At 40.7% G+C, this 25,266-nt stretch overlaps 1 protein-coding gene across 1 annotated transcript; it reads left to right on the top strand.

The window, feature by feature from the left end:
- Positions 1-5,534: 5,534 nt before the first annotated feature.
- Positions 5,535-24,989, top strand: LOC127641397 (differentially expressed in FDCP 6 homolog). The gene is made up of 11 exons (XM_052124381.1): positions 5,535-5,630; positions 5,899-6,039; positions 6,342-6,521; positions 6,606-6,833; positions 6,982-7,128; positions 7,212-7,320; positions 12,331-12,629; positions 13,380-13,546; positions 22,110-22,317; positions 22,399-22,489; positions 22,762-24,989. The coding sequence occupies exons 1-11, from the start codon at positions 5,535-5,537 to the stop codon at positions 22,893-22,895; spliced, it is 1,800 nt and encodes a 599-aa protein (XP_051980341.1). The 3' UTR covers positions 22,896-24,989.
- Positions 24,990-25,266: the final 277 nt, after the last annotated feature.

Genomic DNA, 25,266 nt, shown 5'->3' on the forward strand with positions numbered 1-25,266 from the left:
TAATCCAGAGGATCTGATCTATATCTTCATAATCCAGAGGATCTCATCTGTATCTTCATAATCCAGAGGATGTGATCTATATCTTCATAATCCAGAGGATGTGATCTATATCTTCATAATCCAGAGGATCTGATCTATATCTTCATAATCCAGAGGATCTGATCTATATCTTCATAATCCAGAGGATCTGATCTATATCTTCATAATCCAGAGGATCTGATCTATATCTTCATAATCCAGAGGATCTGATCTATATCTTCATAATCCAGAGGATCTGATCTATATCTTCATAATCCAGAGGATCTGATCTATAGCTTCATAATCCAGAGGATCTGATCTATATCTTCATAATCCAGAGGATGTGATCTATATCTTCATAATCCAGAGGATCTGATCTATATCTTCATAATCCAGAGGATCTGATCTATATCTTCATAATCCAGAGGATGTGATCTATACCTTCATAATCCAGAGGATCTGATCTATATCTTCATAATCCAGAGGATCTCATCTGTATCTTCATAATCCAGAGGATGTGATCTATATCTTCATAATCCAGAGGATCTGATCTATATCTTCATAATCCAGAGGATCTGATCTATATCTTCATAATCCAGAGGATGTGATCTATATCTTCATAATCCAGAGGATCTGATCTATATCTTCATAATCCAGAGGATCTGATCTATATCTTCATAATCCAGAGGATCTCATCTGTATCTTCATAATCCAGAGGATGTGATCTATATCTTCATAATCCAGAGGATCTCATCTGTATCTTCATAATCCAGAGGATGTGATCTATATCTTCATAATCCAGAGGATCTGATCTATATCTTCATAATCCAGAGGATCTGATCTATATCTTCATAATCCAGAGGATCTGATCTGTATCTTCATAATCCAGAGGATCTGATCTATATCTTCATAATCCAGAGGATCTGATCTATATCTTCATAATCCAGAGGATCTGATCTATATCTTCATAATCCAGAGGATCTGATCTATATCTTCATGATCCAGAGGATCCGATCTGTATCTTCATAATCCAGAGGATCCGATCTATATATTCATAATCCAGAGGATCTGATCTATTCCTTCATAATCCAGAGGATCTGATCTATATCTTCATAATTCAGAGGATCTGATCTATATCTTCATGATCCAGAGGATCTGATCTATATCTTCATAATTCAGAGGATCTGATCTATTCCTTCATAATCCAGAGGATCTGATCTATATCTTCATAATTCAGAGGATCTGATCTATATCTTCATGATCCAGAGGATCTGATCTATATCTTCATAATTCAGAGGATCTGATCTATATCTTCATAATCCAGAGGATCTGATCTATATCTTCATAATCCAGAGGATCTGATCTATATCTTCATAATCCAGAGGATCTGATCTATATCTTCATAATCCAGAGGATCTGATCTATATCTTCATAATCCAGAGGATCTGATCTATATCTTCATAATCCAGAGGATCTGATCTATATCTTCATAATCCAGAGGATCTGATCTATAGCTTCATAATCCAGAGGATCTGATCTATATCTTCATAATCCAGAGGATCTGATCTATATCTTCATAATCCAGAGGATCTGATCTGTATCTTCATGATCCAGAGGATCCGATCTATATATTCATAATCCAGAGGATCCGATCTATATCTTCATGATCCAGAGGATCCGATCTATATATTCATAATCCAGAGGATCCGATCTATATATTCATAATCCAGAGGATCCGATCTATTCCTTCATAATCCAGAGGATCTGATCTATATCTTCATAATCCAGAGGATCCGATCTGTATCTTCATAATCCAGAGGATCTGATCTATATCTTCATAATCCAGAGGATCTGATCTATTCCTTCATAATCCAGAGGATCTGATCTATATCTTCATAATCCAGAGGATCTGATCTATATCTTCATAATCCAGAGGATCTGATCTATATATTCATGATCCAGAGGATCTGATCTATATATTCATAATCCAGAGGATCTGATCTATATCTTCATAATCCAGAGGATCTGATCTATATCTTCATGATCCAGAGGATCCGATCTATATATTCATAATCCAGAGGATCTGATCTATTCCTTCATAATCCAGAGGATCTGATCTATATCTTCATAATCCAGAGGATCTGATCTGTATCTTCATAATCCAGAGGATCTGATCTATACCTTCATAATCCAGAGGATCTGATCTATAGCTTCATAATCCAGAGGATCCGATCTATATCTTCATAATCCAGAGGATCTGATCTATATCTTCATAATCCAGAGGATCTGATCTATAGCTTCATAATCCAGAGGATCTGATCTATACCTTCATAATCCAGAGGATCTGATCTATAGCTTCATAATCCAGAGGATCTGGTCTATATATTCATAATCCAGAGGATCTGATCTATATCTTCATAATCCAGAGGATCTGATCTATATCTTCATAATCCAGAGGATCTGATCTATAGCTTCATAATCCAGAGGATCTGATCTATAGCTTCATAATCCAGAGGATCTGATCTATAGCTTCATAATCCAGAGGATCTGATCTATATCTTCATGATCCAGAGGATCTGATCTATACCTTCATAATCCAGAGGATCTGATCTATAGCTTCATAATCCAGAGGATCTGATCTATATCTTCATAATCCAGAGGATCTGATCTATATCTTCATGATCCAGAGGATCTGATCTGTATCTTCATAATCCAGAGGATCTGATCTATATCTTCATGATCCAGAGGATCTGATCTATATATTCATAATCCAGAGGATCTGATCTATATATTCATGATCCAGAGGATCTGATCTATTCCTTCATAATCCAGAGGATCTGATCTATACCTTCATGATCCAGAGGATCTGATCTATTCCTTCATAATCCAGAGGATCTGATCTATACCTTCATAATCCAGAGGATCTGATCTATTCCTTCATAATCCAGAGGATCTGATCTATACCTTCATGATCCAGAGGATCTGATCTATATCTTCATAATCCAGAGGATCTGATCTATACCTTCATAATCCAGAAGATCTGATCTGTATCTTCATGATCCAGAGGATCTGATCTGTATCTTCATAATCCAGAGGATCTGATCTATATCTTCATGATCCAGAGGATCTGATCTGTATCTTCATAATCCAGAGGATCTGATCTATATCTTCATGATCCAGAGGATCCGATCTATATATTCATAATCCAGAGGATCTGATCTATATATTCATAATCCAGAGGATCCGATCTATATATTCATAATCCAGAGGATCTGATCTATATCTTCATGATCCAGAGGATCCGATCTATATATTCATAATCCAGAGGATCTGATCTATTCCTTCATAATCCAGAGGATCTGATCTATATATTCATAATCCAGAGGATCCGATCTATATATTCATAATCCAGAGGATCTGATCTATATATTCATAATCCAGAGGATCTGATCTATATCTTCATGATCCAGAGGATCTGATCTATATCTTCATAATCCAGAGGATCTGATCTATATCTTCATGATCCAGAGGATCTGATCTATATCTTCATAATCCAGAGGATCTGATCTATATTTACATAATCCAGAGGATCTGATCTATACCTTCATAATCCAGAAGATCCAGTCAGGATCGAGGGAAAGATGAATGCAGCAATGTACAGAGACATCCTTGATGAAAACCTGCTCCAGAGTGCTCTGGACCTCAGACTGGGGTGAAGGTTCATCTTCCAACAGGACAACGACCCAAAGCACACAACCAAGATAACAAAGGAGTGGCTACGGGACAACTCTGTGAATGTCCTTGAATTTAATCCATTTTGGAATAAGGCTGTAACATAACAACATGTGTGTAAAGTGAAGCACTGGGAATACTGTCCGGATGCTCTGTATGGGCGGCATTATCTGGATTATGAAGGTATAGATCAGGTTTGATTTCCTGAACATGAGACACACAGGAATCATTCAGCAGATTGATGTCAGTAGTGGAGGGGAAGCTCTTCAGTTGTTATGACATCAGTGAAGAAACAGTCCTTCATTCAAACCGCTGTCATCATCAGGTCTGGACATCTCATTCAAAACATGTCTGTGTGACACGAAACAATTTTATACACTGACACAACCTCATTACACACACACACACACACACACACACACACACACACACACACACACACACCCACACACACACACACATTGTCGAGTGTTTGAGAATACTTTGAAGAAAGATCACATTTAAACTCGTCTCTCACCGGCAGCGGATATGAACACACACACACACACACACACACACACACACACACACACACACACACACACACACACACACACAGCCCTGAGCATTAATCACTCACCGACAATTAACACATCTCTCACACTTGCTTTCTTCTCTGTGTCAGAAGTGATCTGACAGAAATGATTGTAACAAAACATCATGAACTGCAGGTGTGTATGTGTCCAGGTGTGCGTTCAAGAAAATGTGATGCCAGTTCAACCTGTGTGTGTGTGTGTGTGTGTGTGTGTGTGTGTGTGTGTGAGTGTGTGTGTGTGTGAGTGTGTGTGTGAGCATGTATTTATCACTTTGTGGGGACCAAATGTCCCCATAAGGATAGTAAAACCCGAAATGTTTGACCTTGTGGGGACATTTTGTCGGTCCCCATGAGGAAAACAGCTTATAAATCATACTAAATTATGTTTTTTGAAAATGTAAAAATGCAGAAAGTTTTCTGTGAGGGTTAGGTTTAGGGGTAGGGTTAGGTTTAGGGGATAGAATATAAAGTTTGTACAGTATAAAAACCATTATGTCTATGGAAAGTCCCCATAAAACATGGAAACACAACATGTGTGTGTGTGTGTGTGTGTGTGTGTGTGTGTGTGTGTGTGTGTGTGTGTGTGTGTGTGTGTGTGTGTGTGTGTGAGGACAACACCAGTGTTAATTATCTGAACCGGTCCCGGGCCTCCCCTAGGTCGACTCAGCCTAAAATGAGTACCAGGTGCGGTGTGTAAAACATCGCCACTGGGGAGACAAAGGCGGTCGGGCGTGGTGCTGGACACACACCCCCTCATGTACCGTTCCGGCCTTCATAGGTGCACTTGCCCCTACAGTCTGTTAAGGCTAAATGGGGGATCTTTGTCTTTGTGTGTGTGAGTGTGTGTGTGAGTGTGTGTCTTTTCTGTTTCATGTGTTGGAATCAATAACAAATTTTAATCTGAAAATCATAAAAATATTGCAAACCATTACAATGTACCCAACATAGTTGCTGGTCAGTTAATACACTCCTTGACAATATACTAGTGCAGTTAAAATATTGAAGATGTCCCCACAGAGGACAATGACACATGATGCTGGTCACGTGGTGCTGGGTTTTAGTTGACAGAGGACAGATATCTGGATTGAGTCTGTAGGTCCCTGTGCTACCAGCAGGGGGCGCCACAGTATCAAACCAGCGGCAGGATGTGGACAGACTTACAGAGGATGAAAAACACACAAACAGATGAAATATAATCAGGTGTGTGAACATGGAGTTGAGAGCCGCTCTGCTCAAGAGTATCTGGTACGCCTTCACATCTCTGGACACTGAGGACAGCGGGAAAGTGTCCAAATCACAGCTCAAGGTGAGACACACAGAGACAGACAGGTGTGTGTGTGTGTCTGTGAGAAAGAGTGTGTCTGTGAGAGAGAGTGTGTGTGTGTGTGTATGTGTGTCTGTGAGTCTGTGAGAGAGTGTGTGTGTGTGTGTATGTGTGTCTGTGAGAGAGAGAGTGTGTGTGTGTCTGTGAGTCTGTGAGAGTGTGTGTGTGTGTGTGTGTCAAACTGGTTTTGTAGTTAATCTGTCTCACACTCTGTGGCTTTAGAAGGATCAGTCAGTGTTTCTGTGTGCAGGTTCTTTCTCATAATCTTCACAGTGTTTTGAGGATTCCTCATGACCCCGAGAGTCTCGAGAGACACTTCAGTGATGATGATGATGGTCCAGTGTCCAGTCAGGGGTACATGCCGTACCTCAACCAGTTCATCCTGGACAAGGTACCACAATAAACACCAGCAGAGATGCTCAGATGTGCACAACAATGTACCCGACATAGCTGACGCTCAACTTACACAAAGATATCTCAATGCAAGTGAAAGTTACAGCTCCAAAAAGCACATAAATAGTAGCTTAAAAGTAATCCCCATGACTCCATTGCTGTAATCCATGTCTTCTGAAGCCATCCAAATGATTTTGGGTGTGAACAGACCAACATATAACTACATTCCCACTATACATCTCGCCATCATAGTCTCTAGGTGCAATCATGATGTCGTACTGTGAAATCTGTTGTGTTCAGGTGGTGGAGGGGATGTTTGTGAAAGAGGAAGTGGACGAGCTGTGCTGGACTTTGTGCTCCAAGAAAAACTGCCGTCCCGACACACTCCGAGTTCTGACCAATCGGGACGCTCTACGGCTCTGGTGTCTCTTCAACTTCTTGGCGGAGGACATCTATCCCCTCGTGCTCGTGCCGGAAGAGGTGACCAAAGTAAAACGCTTTTCAGTGAACGATCCCTTTAACAAGCCCAACAGTAGATCCAAACGTGTGCTGTGTTTCCTCCAGGCGGAGTATTTACTGAGGAAGATCAGCGCTGCGATGACGCTGGAGTTGAACTGCATTGAGATGGAGGAGTATCTGTCGCGGGACTGCGTTCAGAAGGACGGACTGAGCGTCTGGAGTTTTCTGGAGCTGGTGAACTCGTCCGCAGTGAGTCGAGGAGCGGACCGAGACAGCATCAGTTTGGCTGTAGAGCAGGTGTATCGAGAGATGGTCGGAAATGTCCTGAAAGAGGTGAGATGATGTAATTTCCTCCTTCAGAGACCAAGAACGACAACAATAATCTCAAAGTTCTGCTGGTAATGGACCGTGTGTGTGTTGTGTGTTGTGTGTTGTGTGTTGTGTGTGTGTGTGTGTGTGTGTGTGTGTGTGTGTGTCACAGGGATATCTGTGGAAGAAAGGTCATTTACGCAGGAACTGGACTGAGCGCTGGTTCTGTCTGAAGCCCGGTTCCCTCTCGTACTACATGAATGAGGATGGGAGAGATTGTAAAGGTGTCATTGAAATGGACCAGAACTGCTGTGTGGAGGTTCTCCAGTTTGTTTGTGTACATTTCGTCCTGGTTTCGTCTCTTCCTGTGTTTGACCTGTTTGTTTGGGCTGTGATTGACAGGTGCTGTCGGACAGAGACGGGAAGAGATGCATGTTCTGTGTGAAGATGCTCAACAAAACCTTTGAGATCAGCGCACCAGATTCCAGACAGAGACAAGAGTGGATCACAGGTGACACACACTCACACTCACACACACACTCTCACACTCACACACTGAGATGACTTTCTGATGCACCACCTGTGCCCCCTACTGTGCCAACTTGCTGTGCTTTAGCCACCCTGCGCTCTGCTCGTTGTTGTGAGCGTTGCTCCTCTGCCCTCCGTTGTTGTTGGAGGGCGACTGCCTCCAACTGGCCAGCAGCATCCTTCACATGCCTCCTCCAAAGAGGCCGATCTTGACACCGCTGGTACCAGTCATCGGCAAGTCCACTCAGCTCCACATCCTCCTGTACCACATCACTCCATCTCTTCTCCAGCCCGTGCCGCGCCCGCTTAGCCCCCTCTATCCGGCCGAACAAAAACTGTTTAGCGGGCTACATGACCCAGCCAACACAACCTTGCCTGCCAGAGGAGCTCACCGATGGGACTTTGTCCACATCTTTCAAAGACTTGTGAGCTCCTCACACAATCCAGCCTGGTTAAACCCAGGATGGATCTTAGGCAGGCCAGCCTAAATGTTTCTAGCTGGCGATGATGTTCCATTAGGAATACTTGAAGCTTTGTGCGGAGCGACAAACCGGGTAGCTTCCACACAGCGTTACGCAACCGATGAAAAGATAATGCCGCTCGACTGATTCGGAGTGAGACCTCTGCTGTCAAACCGGAGCTGGTCATGAGCACACTGCCCAGGTATGGAAAACACTCCACTCTCTCCACAACTGCCCCATCACCAATTGGGAGCTGTGGGGGTGTAGTGTCCTATGGTACGTAATACCCATGCAGGTGCTTAGTTTTGGTTGGTCTGATGGTAATGCCCCATCTCTTAGTGGCAAGCTCCAGGTTCATCAGCAGCGCCTCCAACTCCTCCTCTGAGTGAGCAGCAATCACCAGATCATCAGCATACATAATGTGGTTGACCAATAGGGAGCTATCCCTTGACCGCACCCGGGCATCGATCAACCTCCCATTATATCTGTACCAGATGGAAATTCCTCCGGTACAGCCATCGAAGGCTTCACAAACCACGTGGTCGAAATAGATATTAAATAATGTGGGAGCCAGAGGACATCCCTGTCGCACTCCAAGGTGAACAGGGAATGGCTCCGACTCCCAACCACGTAGTTTTATCTGGGCCCGCTCGCCATCATGAAGGTCCTTAATGATCGCGAGCAGTGGGTCTGGGACTCCGAAAGCATGAAGAACAACCCAGAGCCCAGGCCTACTGATGGTATCATAGGCCTTGACCAGGTCAATAAAGCAGAGATGTAGGTCTTGCTGGAATTCCCTACACCTCTGCTGTAGCAGACGGACAGAGAATATGGCATCCGTGCAAGACCGCCCCTTTCTGAAACCACACTGGGGCTCCGCAAGTCTCTCCTCAGCGTGCCTGGCAAGGCGATGTTGAATAATCCTTGCCAGGACCTTTCCCGGCACACTGAGGAGTGAGATGCCCCTATAGTTATTACAATCTGAGCGGTCCCCCTTTTTAAAGAGAGGGACCACTAGGGCATCCTTCCAATCCTGCGGAACCCGCCCAGTGGTCCGGACTGTTGTTATGATATCATGTAGGGCAGTCTGTGCACAAACACCACCCTCCCTCAGCATTTCACTGGGGAGATCATCTCTGCCCGGTGCCTTTCCTGGTCTCAGGCTCTGGATCGCCTTCAGTACTTCCTCCAAAGATGGCACCTCAGCCAGCCACCCACAGGGAGCGACTTCTTCCTCCAATATTTGTGGCACCGCAGCCCCAGCAGGGTCATCCCCACTTTGTCCCACAATGTTTTCCAGGCTCAGGGACTTCCCCTCCCCCAGGACCTCACAGAAATGCTCAGCAAATCTGCAAACCTGTTTCTGGGGGTCGGAGATTGGATCACCGTTCTTTCCCCTAATGATGGTAATAGGTGTGGCGCTGCAAGTAACTTTTTTGATAGAATTAAAGAGTGATTTGTGATCGTGGGCCACTGAGGCAGACTCCATCTCCTCAGCAACCCGCGACCACCAACCATCCTTGCAGCGCCTCACAGCTCTCCAAACCTCCAAAGGCTGCAGTAAGCCTCCTCATTCTCTGACGTGGGATGCTGTAGACGATGAGAGTGGGCCTGTCGCTTTTTCTCAGCCAGCCTGAACACCTCCTCTGTCAGCCAGGGTTTCTGAGGAGGTCTGGACCGTGTGCCCAAAACTGCCATTGCAGTTACATAAGCCACAGTCCTAAACCTCGCCCATTTCCCCTCGACATCCAGAGGAGTGGGGGATGATGCCAACCCCAGCTGCAAGCGATGCTGAAATTCTCACTTGCAACTTTCATCAGCTAGCCTAGACCAGGCCACTATGGGTTTGAAAGGGGTCCTGGGTTTACACCCACCACCGGAGTGGAAGAATGGCAGGCGCATCTTACAGATGACAAGCCGATGGTCAGTGGGCAGATCAGCTCCACGGTAGGTCCTGGTGTCAAGGACATGGGCCCGCATCCACTGTTCAGTCACTATGTAGTCCAGCAGATGTTCTTGCTTGGACCCGGCATGCATCCATGATGTTGTGTGGATGCGCCGATGCTGGAACAGTGTGTTGGTAATTTCAAGCCCATGGGCTGCACAAAAATCTAGCAGCCTCCTGCCGTTGTTATTGAGCTGATCAGGCCCATGTCTTCCAATCACTCCTGCCCAGGTGCCAGCATCATGACCAACTCGGGCATTGAAATCACCCAACATGATGATTCTATCCCGAGGGGCCACTTTAGCCAACATCTGTGACAGGAGGTCATAGAAGGCATCTGACTCATCGGCCTTTCCCGCATCCCTCCACGGATGTTCGTCTTCTGTGGGGGCATAAGTAACCATGACCACCACTCCTCACCTCTGGTTGATGGGAAGGCGAACCCAAAGTAACCTGGGGCTCACAGCTTCCCACAACTCACCGCCATGCTCCCACGCTGCCTTCATTCTTTTGTTCAGAAGAGCCACTCCCTGTTGTTTGGCAGTCACCACCTGCCCCGAGTAGAGGACAGTCCACCCCTCATAGTGGCAAGAGCCAGAGCCAGTCCACCGGACCTCCTGAACACCACAAAAATCCAGGTGGTACCGGTCCAGCTCCCGACAGAGGAGTGGCAGCCTCTCCTCCACTGTGAGTGTTCGAACATTCCACGTGGCCATCCGTAGCGGCTTTTTGTTGTTTCTGGAGGAGCCCCGAGGGTGAGGATTCAGTCTCCTGGCTCTGCGTGAAGGAGTTTGGCCAGGAGACGTCATAGACGCCTGTCCCCCCAGGTCCTCCGGCACTAGCTTAATTATAGCTTTACTTCATGGTTTAGTGGTAATCAGTTGAAGGTAGAGGGGTTACCAGCCCCTCGCACCCGTCCAGAGCCCCCATTTGGCCGCTGTAAAGCACCATGACAGAGAGGAGAGGGAACAGTCTTTATTGGCCCTCCCCCCATGGCACTGACCACAACGTTGTCCGGCACCACACGGAGGTAGGGGGTTGTTTAGCCAGACACACACACACACACTCTCACACACACTCACTCTCTCACACACAGACTCACACACACAGACACACACACTCACTCTTTTTATTTCCTTGTTCCTGTCTTACTTTTCCTGTCTCACTCTTTTTATTTCCTTGTTCCTGTCTTACTTTTCCTGTCTCACTCTTTTTATTTCCTTTTCCTGTCTCACTCTTTTTTTTTCCTTTTCCTGTCTCACTCTTTTTTCCTTTTCCTGTTTCACTTTTCCTGTCTCACTCTTTTTATTTCCTTGTTCCTGTTTCACTTTTCCTGTCTCACTCTATTTATTTCCTTGTTCCTGTCTTACTTTTCCTGTCTCACTCTTTTTATTTCCTTTTCCTGTCTCACTCTTTTTTCCTTTTCCTGTCTCACTCTTTTTTCCCTTGTTCCTGTTTCACTTTTCCTGTCTCACTCTTTTTATTTCCTTTTCCTGTCTCACTCTTTTTATTTCCTTGTTCCTGTCTCACTTTTCCTGTCTCACTCTTTTTATTTCCTTTTCCTGTCTCACTCTTTTTATTCCTTTTCCTGTCTCACTTTTCCTGTCTCACTCTTTTTATTTCCTTTTCCTGTCTCACTCTTTTTATTTCCTTGTTCCTGTCTCACTTTTCCTGTCTCACTCTTTTTATTTCCTTTTCCTGTCTCACTCTTTTTTTTCCTTTTCCTGTTTCACTTTTCCTGTCTCACTCTTTTTTTTCCTTTTCCTGTTTCACTTTTCCTGTCTCACTCTTTTTATTTCCTTTTCCTGTCTCACTCTTTTTATTTCCTTGTTCCTGTCTCACTTTTCCTGTCTCACTCTTTTTTTTCCTTTTCCTGTTTCACTTTTCCTGTCTCACTCTTTTTATTTCCTTTTCCTGTCTCACTCTTTTTATTTCCTTGTTCCTGTCTCACTTTTCCTGTCTCACTCTTTTTTTTCCTTTTCCTGTTTCACTTTTCCTGTCTCACTCTTTTTATTTCCTTTTCCTGTCTCACTCTTTTTATTTCCTTGTTCCTGTCTCACTTTTCCTGTCTCACTCTTTTTTTCCTTTTCCTGTTTCACTTTTCCTGTCTCACTCTTTTTATTTCCTTTTCCTGTCTCACTCTTTTTATTTCCTTGTTCCTGTCTCACTTTTCCTGTCTCACTCTTTTTATTTCCTTTTCCTGTCTCACTCTTTTTTTTCCTTTTCCTGTCTCACTTTTCCTGTCTCACTCTTTTTATTTCCTTTTCCTGTCTCACTCTTTTTATTTCCTTGTTCCTGTCTCACTTTTCCTGTCTCACTCTTTTTATTTCCTTTTCCTGTCTCACTCTTTTTTCCTTTTCCTGTTTCACTTTTCCTGTCTCACTCTTTTTTTCCTTTTCCTGTTTCACTTTTCCTTTCTCACTTTTTATTTCCTTTTCCTGTCTCACTCTTTTTATTTCCTTGTTCCTGTCTCACTTTTCCTGTCTAACTCTTTTTATTTCCTTTTCCTGTCTCACTCTTTTTTCCTTTTCCTGTCTCACTTTTCCTGTCTCACTCTTTTTATTTCCTTGTCCTGTCTCTCTCTCAGCGCTCCACACATCTCTGCAACTGTCTGTGGAGGGAAGGAGCTCTCTGCATGAGGAGCTGAAGAAGCGTCGCTGTGAGCTGCGACAGGAGAGGGAGAGGAGGCGTGTGCTGCGGGCGCAGGAGATGCACAGACTGCAGGAGCTGCAGGTAGAACGTGAAGAGCAGCTGGCAGAGCTGAAGCTCCTGAAGGAGGCGCAGAAACAAGCTCGGGCTTCTCTAAAGCATGAGGAGCAGAGGAGGCGCAGTCAGCGTGAGGAGCTGCAGAACACCTTGCAGAGACAGCTGCAGGAGGCGCAGGAGGTGAGAGGGAGAGAGAGAGAGAGAGGGAGGGAGAGAGAGAGACAGAGGGAGAGAGACAGAGGGAGAGAGAGAGAGAGAGGGAGAGAGAGAGAGAGAGGGAGAGGGAGGGAGGGAGAGAGAGAGAGGGAGAGGGAGAGAGAGGGATAGAGGGAGAGGGGGAGAGAGGGAGAGAGGGAGAGGGGAAGAGAGAGAGAGCGGGAGGGAGAGAGAGAGGGAGGGAGAGAGGGAGAAAGGGAGAGGGGGAGAGAGAGAGAGAGAGAGAGGGAGGGAGGGAGAGAGAGATAGATTATACTTGTACTGTTCTCACAAATTATAATGGTTCATTAATGGATCAACCAAATGTCTTCATTAAAATCTAAAAATGACAAAGATGTATTTAAGGTGAAGGTGTTAAAAGTCTACAAATAATGAGTATAATTAGCTAATATGTAATAAAATATGTAAATATTAATATATATTTTAGTTATAGATCATTTTTTATATTATTTAAAAAAATATACAAATAATGTACAAAAATAACTACAATACATAAAATATAAAAAATGATAAACTATGTTTTATTATATTTTCATAATTGTTCTTGATCTTTTGAAATAAACTGTTAAAGTTGTGCTATTAAACAAAACTTCCTGTCCAAAAAGCATTTATTGAAACTAAACTTTATTATGAGATAATGAGCTCAGAGTACAGACACTTGACCCGCTCGTGTGTGTGTGTGTGTGTGTGTGTGTGTGTGTGTGTGTGAGACAGGCGCGGGAGAATCTTTGTGCAGAAGTGGCGGTTCGTGATCTAGAAGCTGAACATCAGCGCAGGAGAATTAAAGAGCTGGAGGATCTTCATCACAGACTGCAGGAAGCTCTAGAACAACAGATCCGAGCTCGACAAGAGGAGGAGACGTACAGATACACACAGACCAGGTGTAGACACACACTCACACACAGACACACACAGAGAGACTCACACAGACACACACACACAGAGAGAGACCATTATTCATGCTGTTAACCAGAGAGACAGACAGACAGAGAGACAGACAGAGAGACAGAAAGGTTGTGAGTTGCTCAACAACACTACAACGAAACTTGAAACCTACAAATGCATCTCAAAGTGAGCCACACACTCTCGTGTTAATACAGATGAACTTTACACACATCAGCCAAATACATTTAAACTCAATTTTTCACAATTCCTGATATTTAATCACAGAAACATTCCCTGTCTGAGGTCAGTTAGAACCACAACTTTATTTGAAGAATGTGAAATGTCAGAATAATAGTCGAGAGAACGTTTTATTTCTTTCATCACATTCCCAGTGGGGCAGATGTTCACACACACTTTGTCAGTATTTGGCAGCATTGCCTTTAAATTGTTTAACTTTGGTCAAATATTTTGTGTTTCCTTCCACAAGCTTCTCACAATAAGTTGCTGGAATTGTGTCCCGTTCCTCCAGACAGAACTGTGTCACTGAGTCAGATTGAGGTCAGGACTTTGTGATGCTGCTCCAATATCTTGACTTTGTGTCCTGAAGACATTTAACCACAACTCTGGAGGTGTGCTTGGGGTCATTGTCCATTTGGAAGACCCATTTGTGACGAGCTTTAACTTCCTGTCTGATGTCTTGAGATGTTCCTTCCTCATGATGTCATCATCTATTTAGTGAAGTGCACCCGTCCCTCCTGCAGCACCCCCACAACATGATGCTGCACCCCCATGCTTCACTGTTGGGATGCTGTTCTTCACCCTTTTTCCTCCAAACATAACGATGGTCATTATGGCCAAACAGTTCAATATGTGTTTCATCAGACCAGAGGACATTTCTCCTAAAGTCAGATCTTTGTCCCCATGTGCACTTGCAAACTGTATTCTGGCTTGTTTATGGTGGTTTTGGAGCAGCGGCTTCTTCCTTGCTGAGCATTTCAGGTGATGTCCATATAGGACTGGTTTTGCTGTGGATCTAGATACTCGTCCACCTGTTTCCTCCAGCATCTTCACAAGGTCCTTTGCTGTTGTTCTGGGATTGATTTGCACTTTTCACACAAACTACGTTCATCTCTAGGAGACAGAATGCGTCTCCTTCCTGAGCGGTATGACGGCTGTGTGGTCACATGGTGTTTATACTTGTGTACTATTGTTTGTACAGATGAACGTGGCACCTTCAGGGGTTTGGAAATTGCTCCAAAAGATGATCCAGACTTGTGGAGGTCCACAATGTTTTTTTTATTCTGAGGTCTTGCCTGATTTATTTTGATGTTTCATGATGTCATCATCTATTTAGTGAAGTGCACCCGTCCCTCCTGCAGCACCCCCACAACATGATGCTGCACCCCCATGCTTCACTGTTGGGATGCTGATCTTCACCCTTTTCCCTCCAAACATAACGATGGTCATTATGGCCAAACAGTTCAATATGTGTTTCATCAGACCAGAGGACATTTCTCCTAAAGTCAGATCTTTGTCCCCATGTGTACTTGCAAACTGTATTCTGGCTTGTTTATGGTGGTTTTGGAGCAGCGGCTTCTTCCTTGCTGAGCCTTTCAGGTGATGTCCATATAGGACTGGTTTTGCTGTGGATCTAGATACTCGTCCACCTGTTTCCTCCAGCATCTTCACAAGGTCCTTTGCTGTTGTTCTGGGATTGATTTGCACTTTTCACACAAACTACGTTCATCTCTAGGAGACTGAATGCATCTCCTTCCTGAGCGGTATGACGGCTGTGTTTTCTGGAATCATTTTCATTTTCTGGAATTTTCCAAGCTGCTTAAAGGCACAGTTCACTTAGTGTATGTAAACTTCTGACCCGCTGGAATTGTGATTATAGTCAATTAAAAGTGAAACAATCGATCTGTAAACAGTTGTTGGATAAATGACTCGTGCACAAAGTAGATGTCCTAAACTACTCGCCAAAACTATAATTTGCTAATATTAAATCTGTGGAGTGGTTAAAAAATAAGTTTTAATGACTTCAACATACGTGTATGTAAACTTCTTCAACTGTATTTAGCTAACTAAGTCACATCATAGACTTCTGCTTATTTATAATGACTACAGACTAACCCAAACTTTACCTGAAACTCTATGTAAAAAATAAAATAAATTCAAAAATAAATACATTTCAGTACATTTGTCCTCAGAGTTCATGTTTAAATATACAGTACACACATATGCTAGCCAGAGTAGAACTGACTACTCCACTAACTAACATCTAATGGAGTTTTGGTTCTTTACGGGCTTGCTCACTTTGGGCCTAAAGACAAAAACATTTAGGCATGATTTTCATTGATGTTTCTAAATACAGTTGTTGTCTGAGACTTTATGACATTTATTAGGTCATGGGAATTACAAAATTGATTTCTATAAAGCTGCATTGAAACGATGTGTGTTTTGAAATGCACAAATAAACGTTCCTGAGCAAACTTGAAACCTCACTGAAGAGCGTGACACGTGTGAGACTTCCTGTCTCATCTGAGTTGTGGTTTAAGCTTCTCAATAAATGTAGCACAGTATAAATGTGTATATAAATCAGGCAGCTTGACAGTTTATACCATATTATCAGACAGAATTACTACATCATCAAAACCATTATTACACTATCACTCTACACTGGAGAAAATGACTGTTTTAAATTGGATAAATAACTGCAAAACACAGTTTATACTGTACATGGTTTTTAACTATTGAGTCCTAATGTTGGGGTATTTATTTGCTGGTCTGGTGTTGTTTTTATCAGTGTTATATGTTAGATTAGCTCAGCAGTTTGGTTTTAGCTTAAGTATTGGTGTTTACTTTTAGATGTGTCATTAGTTTTTATATGTGCAGGTTTCTTTTGATAAATCTTGGTGTTTATTGTAAGTGATGGTGTTTAATGTTAGAAGGGTTGGTGTTTTGTTAGGCCTAGTTCAAATGTTTTATAAACACTGTTATTCAGTAATACTTCTGTTGTTTTATAAGCACTGGTGTTTAGTTATAGGTGTGGTGTTTTATAAACACTGGTGTTTAGTTATAGTTCTGGTGTTTTATAAATGCTGGTGTTTAGTTATAGGTGTGGTGTTTTATAAACACTGGTGTTTAGTTATAGTTCTGGTGTTTTATAAATGCTGGTGTTTAGTTATAGTTGTGGTGTTTTATAAATGCTGGTGTTTAGTTATAGTTCTGGTGTTTTATAAACACTGGTGTGTAGTTATAGTTCTGGTGTTTTATAAATGCTGGTGTTTAGTTATAGTTCTGGTGTTTTATAAACACTGGTGTTTAGTTATAGTTCTGGTGTTTTATAAACACTGGTGTTTAGTTATAGTTCTGGTGTTTTATAAACACTGGTGTTTAGTTATAGTTGTGGTGTTTTATAAACGCTGGTGTTTAGTTATAGTTGTGGTGTTTTATAAACACTGGTGTGTAGTTATAGTTCTGGTGTTTTATAAACACTGGTGTTTAGTTATAGTTGTGGTGTTTTATAAATGCTGGTGTTTAGTTATAGTTGTGGTGTTTTATAAACACTGGTGTTTAGTTATAGTTGTGGTGTTTTATAAATGCTGGTGTTTAGTTATAGTTGTGGTGTTTTATAAACACTGGTGTTTAGTTATAGTTCTGGTGTTTTATAAACACTGGTGTTTAGTTATAGTTGTGGTGTTTTATAAATGCTGGTGTTTAGTTATAGTTCTGGTGTTTTATAAATGCTGGTGTTTAGTTATAGTTCTGGTGTTTTATAAATGCTGGTGTTTAGTTATAGTTGTGGTGTTTTATAAATGCTGGTGTTTAGTTATAGTTGTGGTGTTTTATAAATGCTGGTGTTTAGTTATAGTTGTGGTGTTTTATAAACACTGGTGTGTAGTTATAGTTCTGGTGTTTTATAAATGCTGGTGTTTAGTTATAGTTCTGGTGTTTTATAAATGCTGGTGTTTAGTTATAGTTGTGGTGTTTTATAAGCGCTGGTGTTTAGTTATAGTTCTGGTGTTTTAACAAGCGCTGGTGTTTAGTTATAGTTCTGGTGTTTTATAAATGCTGGTGTTTAGTTATAAATGTGGTGTTTTATAAACACTGGTGTTTAGTTATAGTTCTGGTGTTTTATAAATGCTGGTGTTTAGTTATAGTTGTGGTGTTTTATAAATGCTGGTGTTTAGTTATAGTTGTGGTGTTTTATAAACACTGGTGTTTAGTTATAGTTCTGGTGTTTTATAAATGCTGGTGTTTATTTATAGTTGTGGTGTTTTATAAACACTGGTGTTTAGTTATAGTTCTGGTGTTTTATAAATGCTGATGTTTAGTTATAGGTGTGGTGTTTTATAAATGCTGGTGTTTAGTTATAGTTCTGGTGTTTTATAAATGCTGGTGTGTAGTTATAGTTCTGGTGTTTTATAAATGCTGATGTTTAGTTATAGTTCTGGTGTTTTATAAATGCTGATGTTTAGTTATAGGTGGGGTGTTTTATAAATGCTGGTGTTTAGTTATAGTTCTGGTGTTTTATAAATGCTGGTGTTTAGTTATAGTTCTGGTGTTTTATAAATGCTGGTGTTTAGTTATAGTTCTGGTGTTTTATAAATGCTGGTGTTTATTTATAGTTCTGGTGTTTTATAAATGCTGGTGTTTAGTTATAGTTCTGGTGTTTTATAAGTGCTGGTGTTTAGTTATAGTTGTGGTGTTTTATAAATGCTGGTGTTTAGTTATAGTTGTGGTGTTTTATAAATGCTGGTGTTTAGTTATAGTTGTGGTGTTTTATAAATGCTGGTGTTTAGTTATAGTTGTGGTGTTTTATAAACACTGGTGTGTAGTTATAGTTCTGGTGTTTTATAAATGCTGGTGTTTAGTTATAGTTCTGGTGTTTTATAAATGCTGGTGTTTAGTTATAGTTGTGGTGTTTTATAAGCGCTGGTGTTTAGTTATAGTTCTGGTGTTTTAACAAGCACTGGTGTTTAGTTATAGTTATGGTGTTTTATAAATGCTGGTGTTTAGTTATAAGTGTGGTGTTTTATAAACACTGGTGTTTAGTTATAGTTCTGGTGTTTTATAAATGCTGGTGTTTAGTTATAGTTGTGGTGTTTTATAAATGCTGGTGTTTAGTTATAGTTGTGGTGTTTTATAAACACTGGTGTTTAGTTATAGTTCTGGTGTTTTATAAATGCTGGTGTTTATTTATAGTTGTGGTGTTTTATAAATGCTGATGTTTAGTTATAGGTGTGGTGTTTTATAAATGCTGGTGTTTAGTTATAGTTCTGGTGTTTTATAAATGCTGGTGTGTAGTTATAGTTCTGGTGTTTTATAAATGCTGATGTTTAGTTATAGTTCTGGTGTTTTATAAATGCTGATGTTTAGTTATAGGTGGGGTGTTTTATAAATGCTGGTGTTTAGTTATAGTTCTGGTGTTTTATAAATGCTGGTGTTTAGTTATAGTGCTGGTGTTTTATAAATGCTGGTGTTTAGTTATAGTTCTGGTGTTTTATAAACACTGGTGTTTAGTTATAGTTCTGGTGTTTTATAAACACTGGTGTTTAGTTATAGTTCTGGTGTTTTATAAATGCTGGTGTTTAGTTATAGGTGTGGTGTTTTATAAACACTGGTGTTTAGTTATAGGTGTGGTGTTTTATAAATGCTGGTGTTTAGTTATAGTTGTGGTTTTTTATAAATGCTGGTGTGTAGTTATAGTGCTGGTGTTTTATAAACACTGGTGTGTAGTTATAGTTCTGGTGTTTTATAAATGCTGGTGTTTAGTTATAGTTCTGGTGTTTTATAAATGCTGGTGTTTAGTTATAGTTCTGGTGTTTTATAAACACTGGTGTTTAGTTATAGGTGTGGTGTTTTATAAACACTGGTGTTTAGTTATAGTTCTGGTGTTTTATAAACACTGGTGTGTAGTTATAGTTCTGGTGTTTTATAAATGCTGGTGTTTAGTTATAGTTCTGGTGTTTTATAAATGCTGGTGTTTAGTTATAGTGCTGGTGTTTTATAAACACTGGTGTGTAGTTATAGTTCTGGTGTTTTATAAACACTGGTGTGTAGTTATAGTTCTGGTGTTTTATAAATGCTGGTGTGTAGTTATAGTTCTGGTGTTTTATAAATGCTGGTGTTTAGTTATAGTTCTGGTGTTTTATAAACACTGGTGTTTAGTTATAGTTGTGGTGTTTTATAAGCGCTGGTGTTTAGTTATAGTTGTGGTGTTTTATAAAGCTGGTGTTTAGTTATAGTTCTGGTGTTTTATAAATGCTGATGTTTAGTTATAGGTGGGGTGTTTTATAAATGCTGGTGTTTAGTTATAGTTCTGGTGTTTTATAAATGCTGGTGTTTAGTTATAGTTCTGGTGTTTTATAAATGCTGGTGTTTAGTTATAGTTCTGGTGTTTTATAAACACTGGTGTTTAGTTATAGTTCTGGTGTTTTATAAATGCTGGTGTTTAGTTATAGGTGTGGTGTTTTATAAACACTGGTGTTTAGTTATAGGTGTGGTGTTTTATAAATGCTGGTGTTTAGTTATAGTTGTGGTTTTTTATAAATGCTGGTGTGTAGTTATAGTGCTGGTGTTTTATAAACACTGGTGTGTAGTTATAGTTCTGGTGTTTTATAAATGCTGGTGTTTAGTTATAGTTCTGGTGTTTTATAAATGCTGGTGTTTAGTTATAGTTCTGGTGTTTTATAAACACTGGTGTTTAGTTATAGGTGTGGTGTTTTATAAACACTGGTGTTTAGTTATAGTTCTGGTGTTTTATAAACACTGGTGTGTAGTTATAGTTCTGGTGTTTTATAAATGCTGGTGTTTAGTTATAGTTCTGGTGTTTTATAAATGCTGGTGTTTAGTTATAGTGCTGGTGTTTTATAAACACTGGTGTGTAGTTATAGTTCTGGTGTTTTATAAACACTGGTGTGTAGTTATAGTTCTGGTGTTTTATAAATGCTGGTGTGTAGTTATTGTTCTGGTGTTTTATAAATGCTGGTGTTTAGTTATAGTTCTGGTGTTTTATAAACACTGGTGTTTAGTTATAGTTGTGGTGTTTTATAAGCGCTGGTGTTTAGTTATAGTTGTGGTGTTTTATAAGCGCTGGTGTTTAGTTATAGTTCTGGTGTTTTATAAATGCTGATGTTTAGTTATAGGTGGGGTGTTTTATAAATGCTGGTGTTTAGTTATAGTTCTGGTGTTTTATAAATGCTGGTGTTTAGTTATAGTTCTGGTGTTTTATAAATGCTGGTGTTTAGTTATAGTTCTGGTGTTTTATAAACACTGGTGTTTAGTTATAGTTCTGGTGTTTTATAAACACTGGTGTTTAGTTATAGTTCTGGTGTTTTATAAACACTGGTGTTTAGTTATAGTTCTGGTGTTTTATAAATGCTGGTGTTTATTTATAGTTGTGGTGTTTTATAAACACTGGTGTTTAGTTATAGTTCTGGTGTTTTATAAATGCTGGTGTTTAGTTATAGTTCTGGTGTTTTATAAATGCTGGTGTTTAGTTATAGTTCTGGTGTTTTATAAATGCTGGTGTTTAGTTATAGTTCTGGTGTTTTATAAACACTGGTGTTTAGTTATAGTTCTGGTGTTTTATAAACACTGGTGTTTAGTTATAGTTCTGGTGTTTTATAAACACTGGTGTTTAGTTATAGTTCTGGTGTTTTATAAATGCTGGTGTTTAGTTATAGTTCTGGTGTTTTATAAATGCTGGTGTTTAGTTATAGGTGTGGTGTTTTATAAACACTGGTGTTTAGTTATAGTTCTGGTGTTTTATAAATGCTGGTGTTTAGTTATAGTTGTGGTGTTTTATAAATGCTGGTGTTTAGTTATAGTTGTGGTGTTTTATAAATGCTGGTGTTTAGTTATAGTTCTGGTGTTTTATAAATGCTGGTGTTTAGTTATAGGTGTGGTGTTTTATAAACACTGGTGTTTAGTTATAGTTCTGGTGTTTTATAAATGCTGGTGTTTAGTTATAGTTGTGGTGTTTTATAAACACTGGTGTTTAGTTATAGTTCTGGTGTTTTATAAATGCTGGTGTTTAGTTATAGGTGTGGTGTTTTATAAACACTGGTGTTTAGTTATAGTTGTGGTGTTTTATAAACACTGGTGTGTAGTTATAGTTCTGGTGTTTTATAAATGCTGGTGTTTAGTTATAGTTCTGGTGTTTTATAAACACTGGTGTTTAGTTATAGGTGTGGTGTTTTATAAACACTGGTGTTTAGTTATAGTTCTGGTGTTTTATAAACACTGGTGTTTAGTTATAGTTCTGGTGTTTTATAAACACTGGTGTTTAGTTATAGTTCTGGTGTTTTATAAATGCTGGTGTTTAGTTATAGGTGTGGTGTTTTATAAACACTGGTGTTTAGTTATAGTTCTGGTGTTTTATAAATGCTGGTGTTTAGTTATAGGTGTGGTGTTTTATAAACACTGGTGTTTAGTTATAGGTGTGGTGTTTAGTTATACTTCTGGTGTTTAGTTTAGTTGTGGTGTTTAATATTATCTCCTGGTGTTTAGTTTAGTTGTGGTGTTTATTTTAATATGTTCTGTTGTTTCCAGACTGCTGGCTGAGGAGGATGAGAAGGTGAAGTCACTGTTGGCACTACAGGAGGAGCAGGAGGAGCAGGAGAAACAGATCCTTCAAACACAGCAGGAGAAACTGGAGCTCAAGCTGGGGATGGAGAGGAAAGTTCGGGCTCTCGATGAGGCCCAACGACAACTCGATAAAGTCCGGGCCAGTCGATGCAGAGTAGACCAGGATATTGCGGTGAGCCCAGCAGTGTGTTTTTGTAAGTGTGTTCTTCACTTTTGTTGTTCTTCCAGACTAATATCCATCCCTCTTCTCCAGGCCGCTCAGCATAAGCTCCGACAGGCCAGCACAAGTGTGAAACACTGGAACATTCAAATGAATAGACTCCTGCACCCCATCTGCCATGGAGGTGCGTGAGATTTGTTCACTACACGATCTGAATCCTAATTCACATACGTTTATACTATGGCAAGCATTATGTATTATGTACTTTGTTGTGATAAGTAAGTACATACTTTGTATAGTAAAATATTACGCCAGTATTGGGACATAATACCAGGCCAATCTTACCAATGCACCACAGAAAACTATTGTGAAACTTTGGCATACTACTTTCTATAAACAGTACTGTGATTTGTATGCACTAATCTTAATTACGTGCACTACTCTGTCCTGTTAAAGAGAGGAGAGATTCCTCCAGTGTCCCTACAGCCAGTGTTTCCTCTGTCAGTGAGACTGAATCGAGAACTCCACAGAGACCCGAGAGAGACGTAGACAAACAGGACAGACTGCAGCAACAACAGCAAGAAGACTGAACCACTTGACGCTGATGCTGAATAAAACTGACATAGAGATAAATATACATGCAAGGGATGAGAGTAGGAAGAAATGTAACAATTCTGCTTTCTTTTAATGGTTCCTGTTCCTTAGCAATTCTATTAACAATTCTGTTGGTACTTATGAGGAGGAGATTTACGGAGCTATGGAGTGGTGATGGCGTAGTGGGCTAAAGCACTTAACTGGTAATCATGAGGTTGCTGGTTTGATCCCCACAGCCACCACCATTGTGTCCTTGAGTAAGGCACTTAACTCCAGGTTGCTCCGGGGGGATTGTCCCTGTAATAAGTGCTCTGTAAGTCACTTTGGATAAAAGCGTCTGCCAAATGCATAAATGTAAATGTACATGAGATTTTTGGAAAAAAAATTAAATACAATTCTTATTGCATTTACTGCACTGACAAATGATGAGTTCATTTTAGATTGAATCAGAATAGATAAAACAATTCAGAAATCATTTGAATACAGTTCTTGCCAAAGGTGTGTATACACGGATATTAAGGCTGTGCTGCTGCTTTCCCTGATTGGTCCGAATAACTCGCGGCTGCACGGTGCTGACTGCTCTGTCTTGTCCTCTTTGCGCCGCGACGATATCACTGCGTGAGAAAAGGGAGGTGTGGCGTGAGACCGTGAGAACAGTATCAACTGCGTGACTCACCCTCGATGCGCGAGAGTTGGCAGCCCTATGTTGCAATTGCACAACAGCGCCACCTCTGGTGGGGTTTAGCTCCACTTGCCCCTTTTGTAGAGATGTGGCTGGTCACGCTGTATGTTTTTGATTCACTGACGGGGCTTTTCCACTGAATGGTACAGCTCGACTCGACTCCCTTTTTGGGGGTTTTCCGCTGTGGATAGTTCCTGGTAACTGGTGCTTTTTTTTAGTACCACCTTGGTCGAGTTTCCAAGCGAGCCGAGCCGATAACTAAATGTGACGTCAAATCCCTGCAGATCACTGATTGGTCAGAGAGAATCGTCACTACCAGCATCACTGGATTAGCGACACGCGACATCAACCCGCTTGTTTTAAAGTTAGCAACAGTGATAGCAGTATCAGCAAAACCACACTGTGGTCAATAAACGAGGAGCAGACGGTCCACTCGTTAGCGATGAACGAAACAAGTCAAAATGATAAAGTCTCTCAGGAAGTGTCTCAGCTGTTAGCCGCACATGGCTACCACTGGACCTAACAACAGTGCAGGGAAAAGTACAAAAAATTTGAATAAAAGTGACGACAGAACCATCAAGGAAAAGTGGAAGTGGTTTGACCAAATGGACGCTATCTAGACCGGCGAGCAATGGGAGGGAGAGAACGCTGGACTCGGTCACGATGGAGTTCATGATGGAGGATGGGACATTTTGTCACTTTATTTAGTTGAGCAGCTACTGGAAGCTTCTAAAACACCCAATTTAACTGTTACACTTGTGTAAAATCACCATCAACAACTGCTTTATGTAGCACAATGAGCTAGCAGCTAACAGCTAGCGCTCGTGTTATTGTTTATGGTCAGTAATGTTTGTGTCGTGTTTAAGATGATGTCACGGCAGTAGAGGCGGCGTAACTATGACGATCAGCCTATAATCCCACCCACGTTGAGGCGGCACTAAACTGCAGTGGAAAAGTGCCATAATAGGAAACGGCTCATAAGAGTCATATTCTTACAAGGATTGGAAAGCACTGGTCACGCTATATGTTTTGGGCTATATATTCAGTGCACAGTCGTGCTGGTAACACCAAATATTTTAGTACAGTGTTCCGTCCACATAGATGAAGAATGAGTGATCGAGAACTGAACATCATGGAAATAATTCTGTTGTTTTGTTGTTGTTGTTCTGAATAATATCAGACAAAGAGCTGGCCTAAATAAAATCACTGAATAAACCTTATAAAAAAATGAATAGACTTAACAATGAATCATGGCTGTAATCATAGATGAAATATACTTTGTTCTTTACTGTTAGTGTGGGTGATTTTTGGTAAAACTGGTTTGACTTCCTGTTTCCTGTATCAGTAAAAGGTCTTTGAATCTGTCTGATCTTCAACAGAGGGTCAGTGTAGTTGAAACAAATGAGAAGGCAGAAACATCTGTAAGTTGTGTTTAAATATGAGTGTTTTTATATCTAAAATATGTACCATTGCTTTGATACACTTCAGACGGTATGAATACTGTCTGCTATCCATAATAAACAAATTACTCTTCAGACAAATCTTATAATGTCTTACATCACATGCCTGATTCGTAAATTAAACATTTAACAAGACATATGATCTTATCTTTACAGCAACTTTCCGTCAAACCGTTATGAATGCGCGTAATAAGGTGAGCAGCGACATCTGGCGGATGTGACCGG

This window comes from Xyrauchen texanus, chromosome 50, assembly GCF_025860055.1.
Source record: "Xyrauchen texanus isolate HMW12.3.18 chromosome 50, RBS_HiC_50CHRs, whole genome shotgun sequence".
Taxonomy (NCBI): Eukaryota; Metazoa; Chordata; class Actinopteri; order Cypriniformes; family Catostomidae; genus Xyrauchen; species Xyrauchen texanus.

Coding starts and splice junctions, on each gene's coding strand:
- LOC127641397 (XM_052124381.1), top strand. CDS start 5,535: ATGGAGTTGAGAGCCGCTCTGCTCAAGAGTATCTGGTACGCCTTCACA. Junction 6,834..6,981: donor TCGGAAATGTCCTGAAAGAG/GTGAGATGATGT, acceptor TGTGTGTCACAG/GGATATCTGTGGAAGAAAGG. Junction 22,318..22,398: donor GAGTAGACCAGGATATTGCG/GTGAGCCCAGCA, acceptor CCTCTTCTCCAG/GCCGCTCAGCATAAGCTCCG.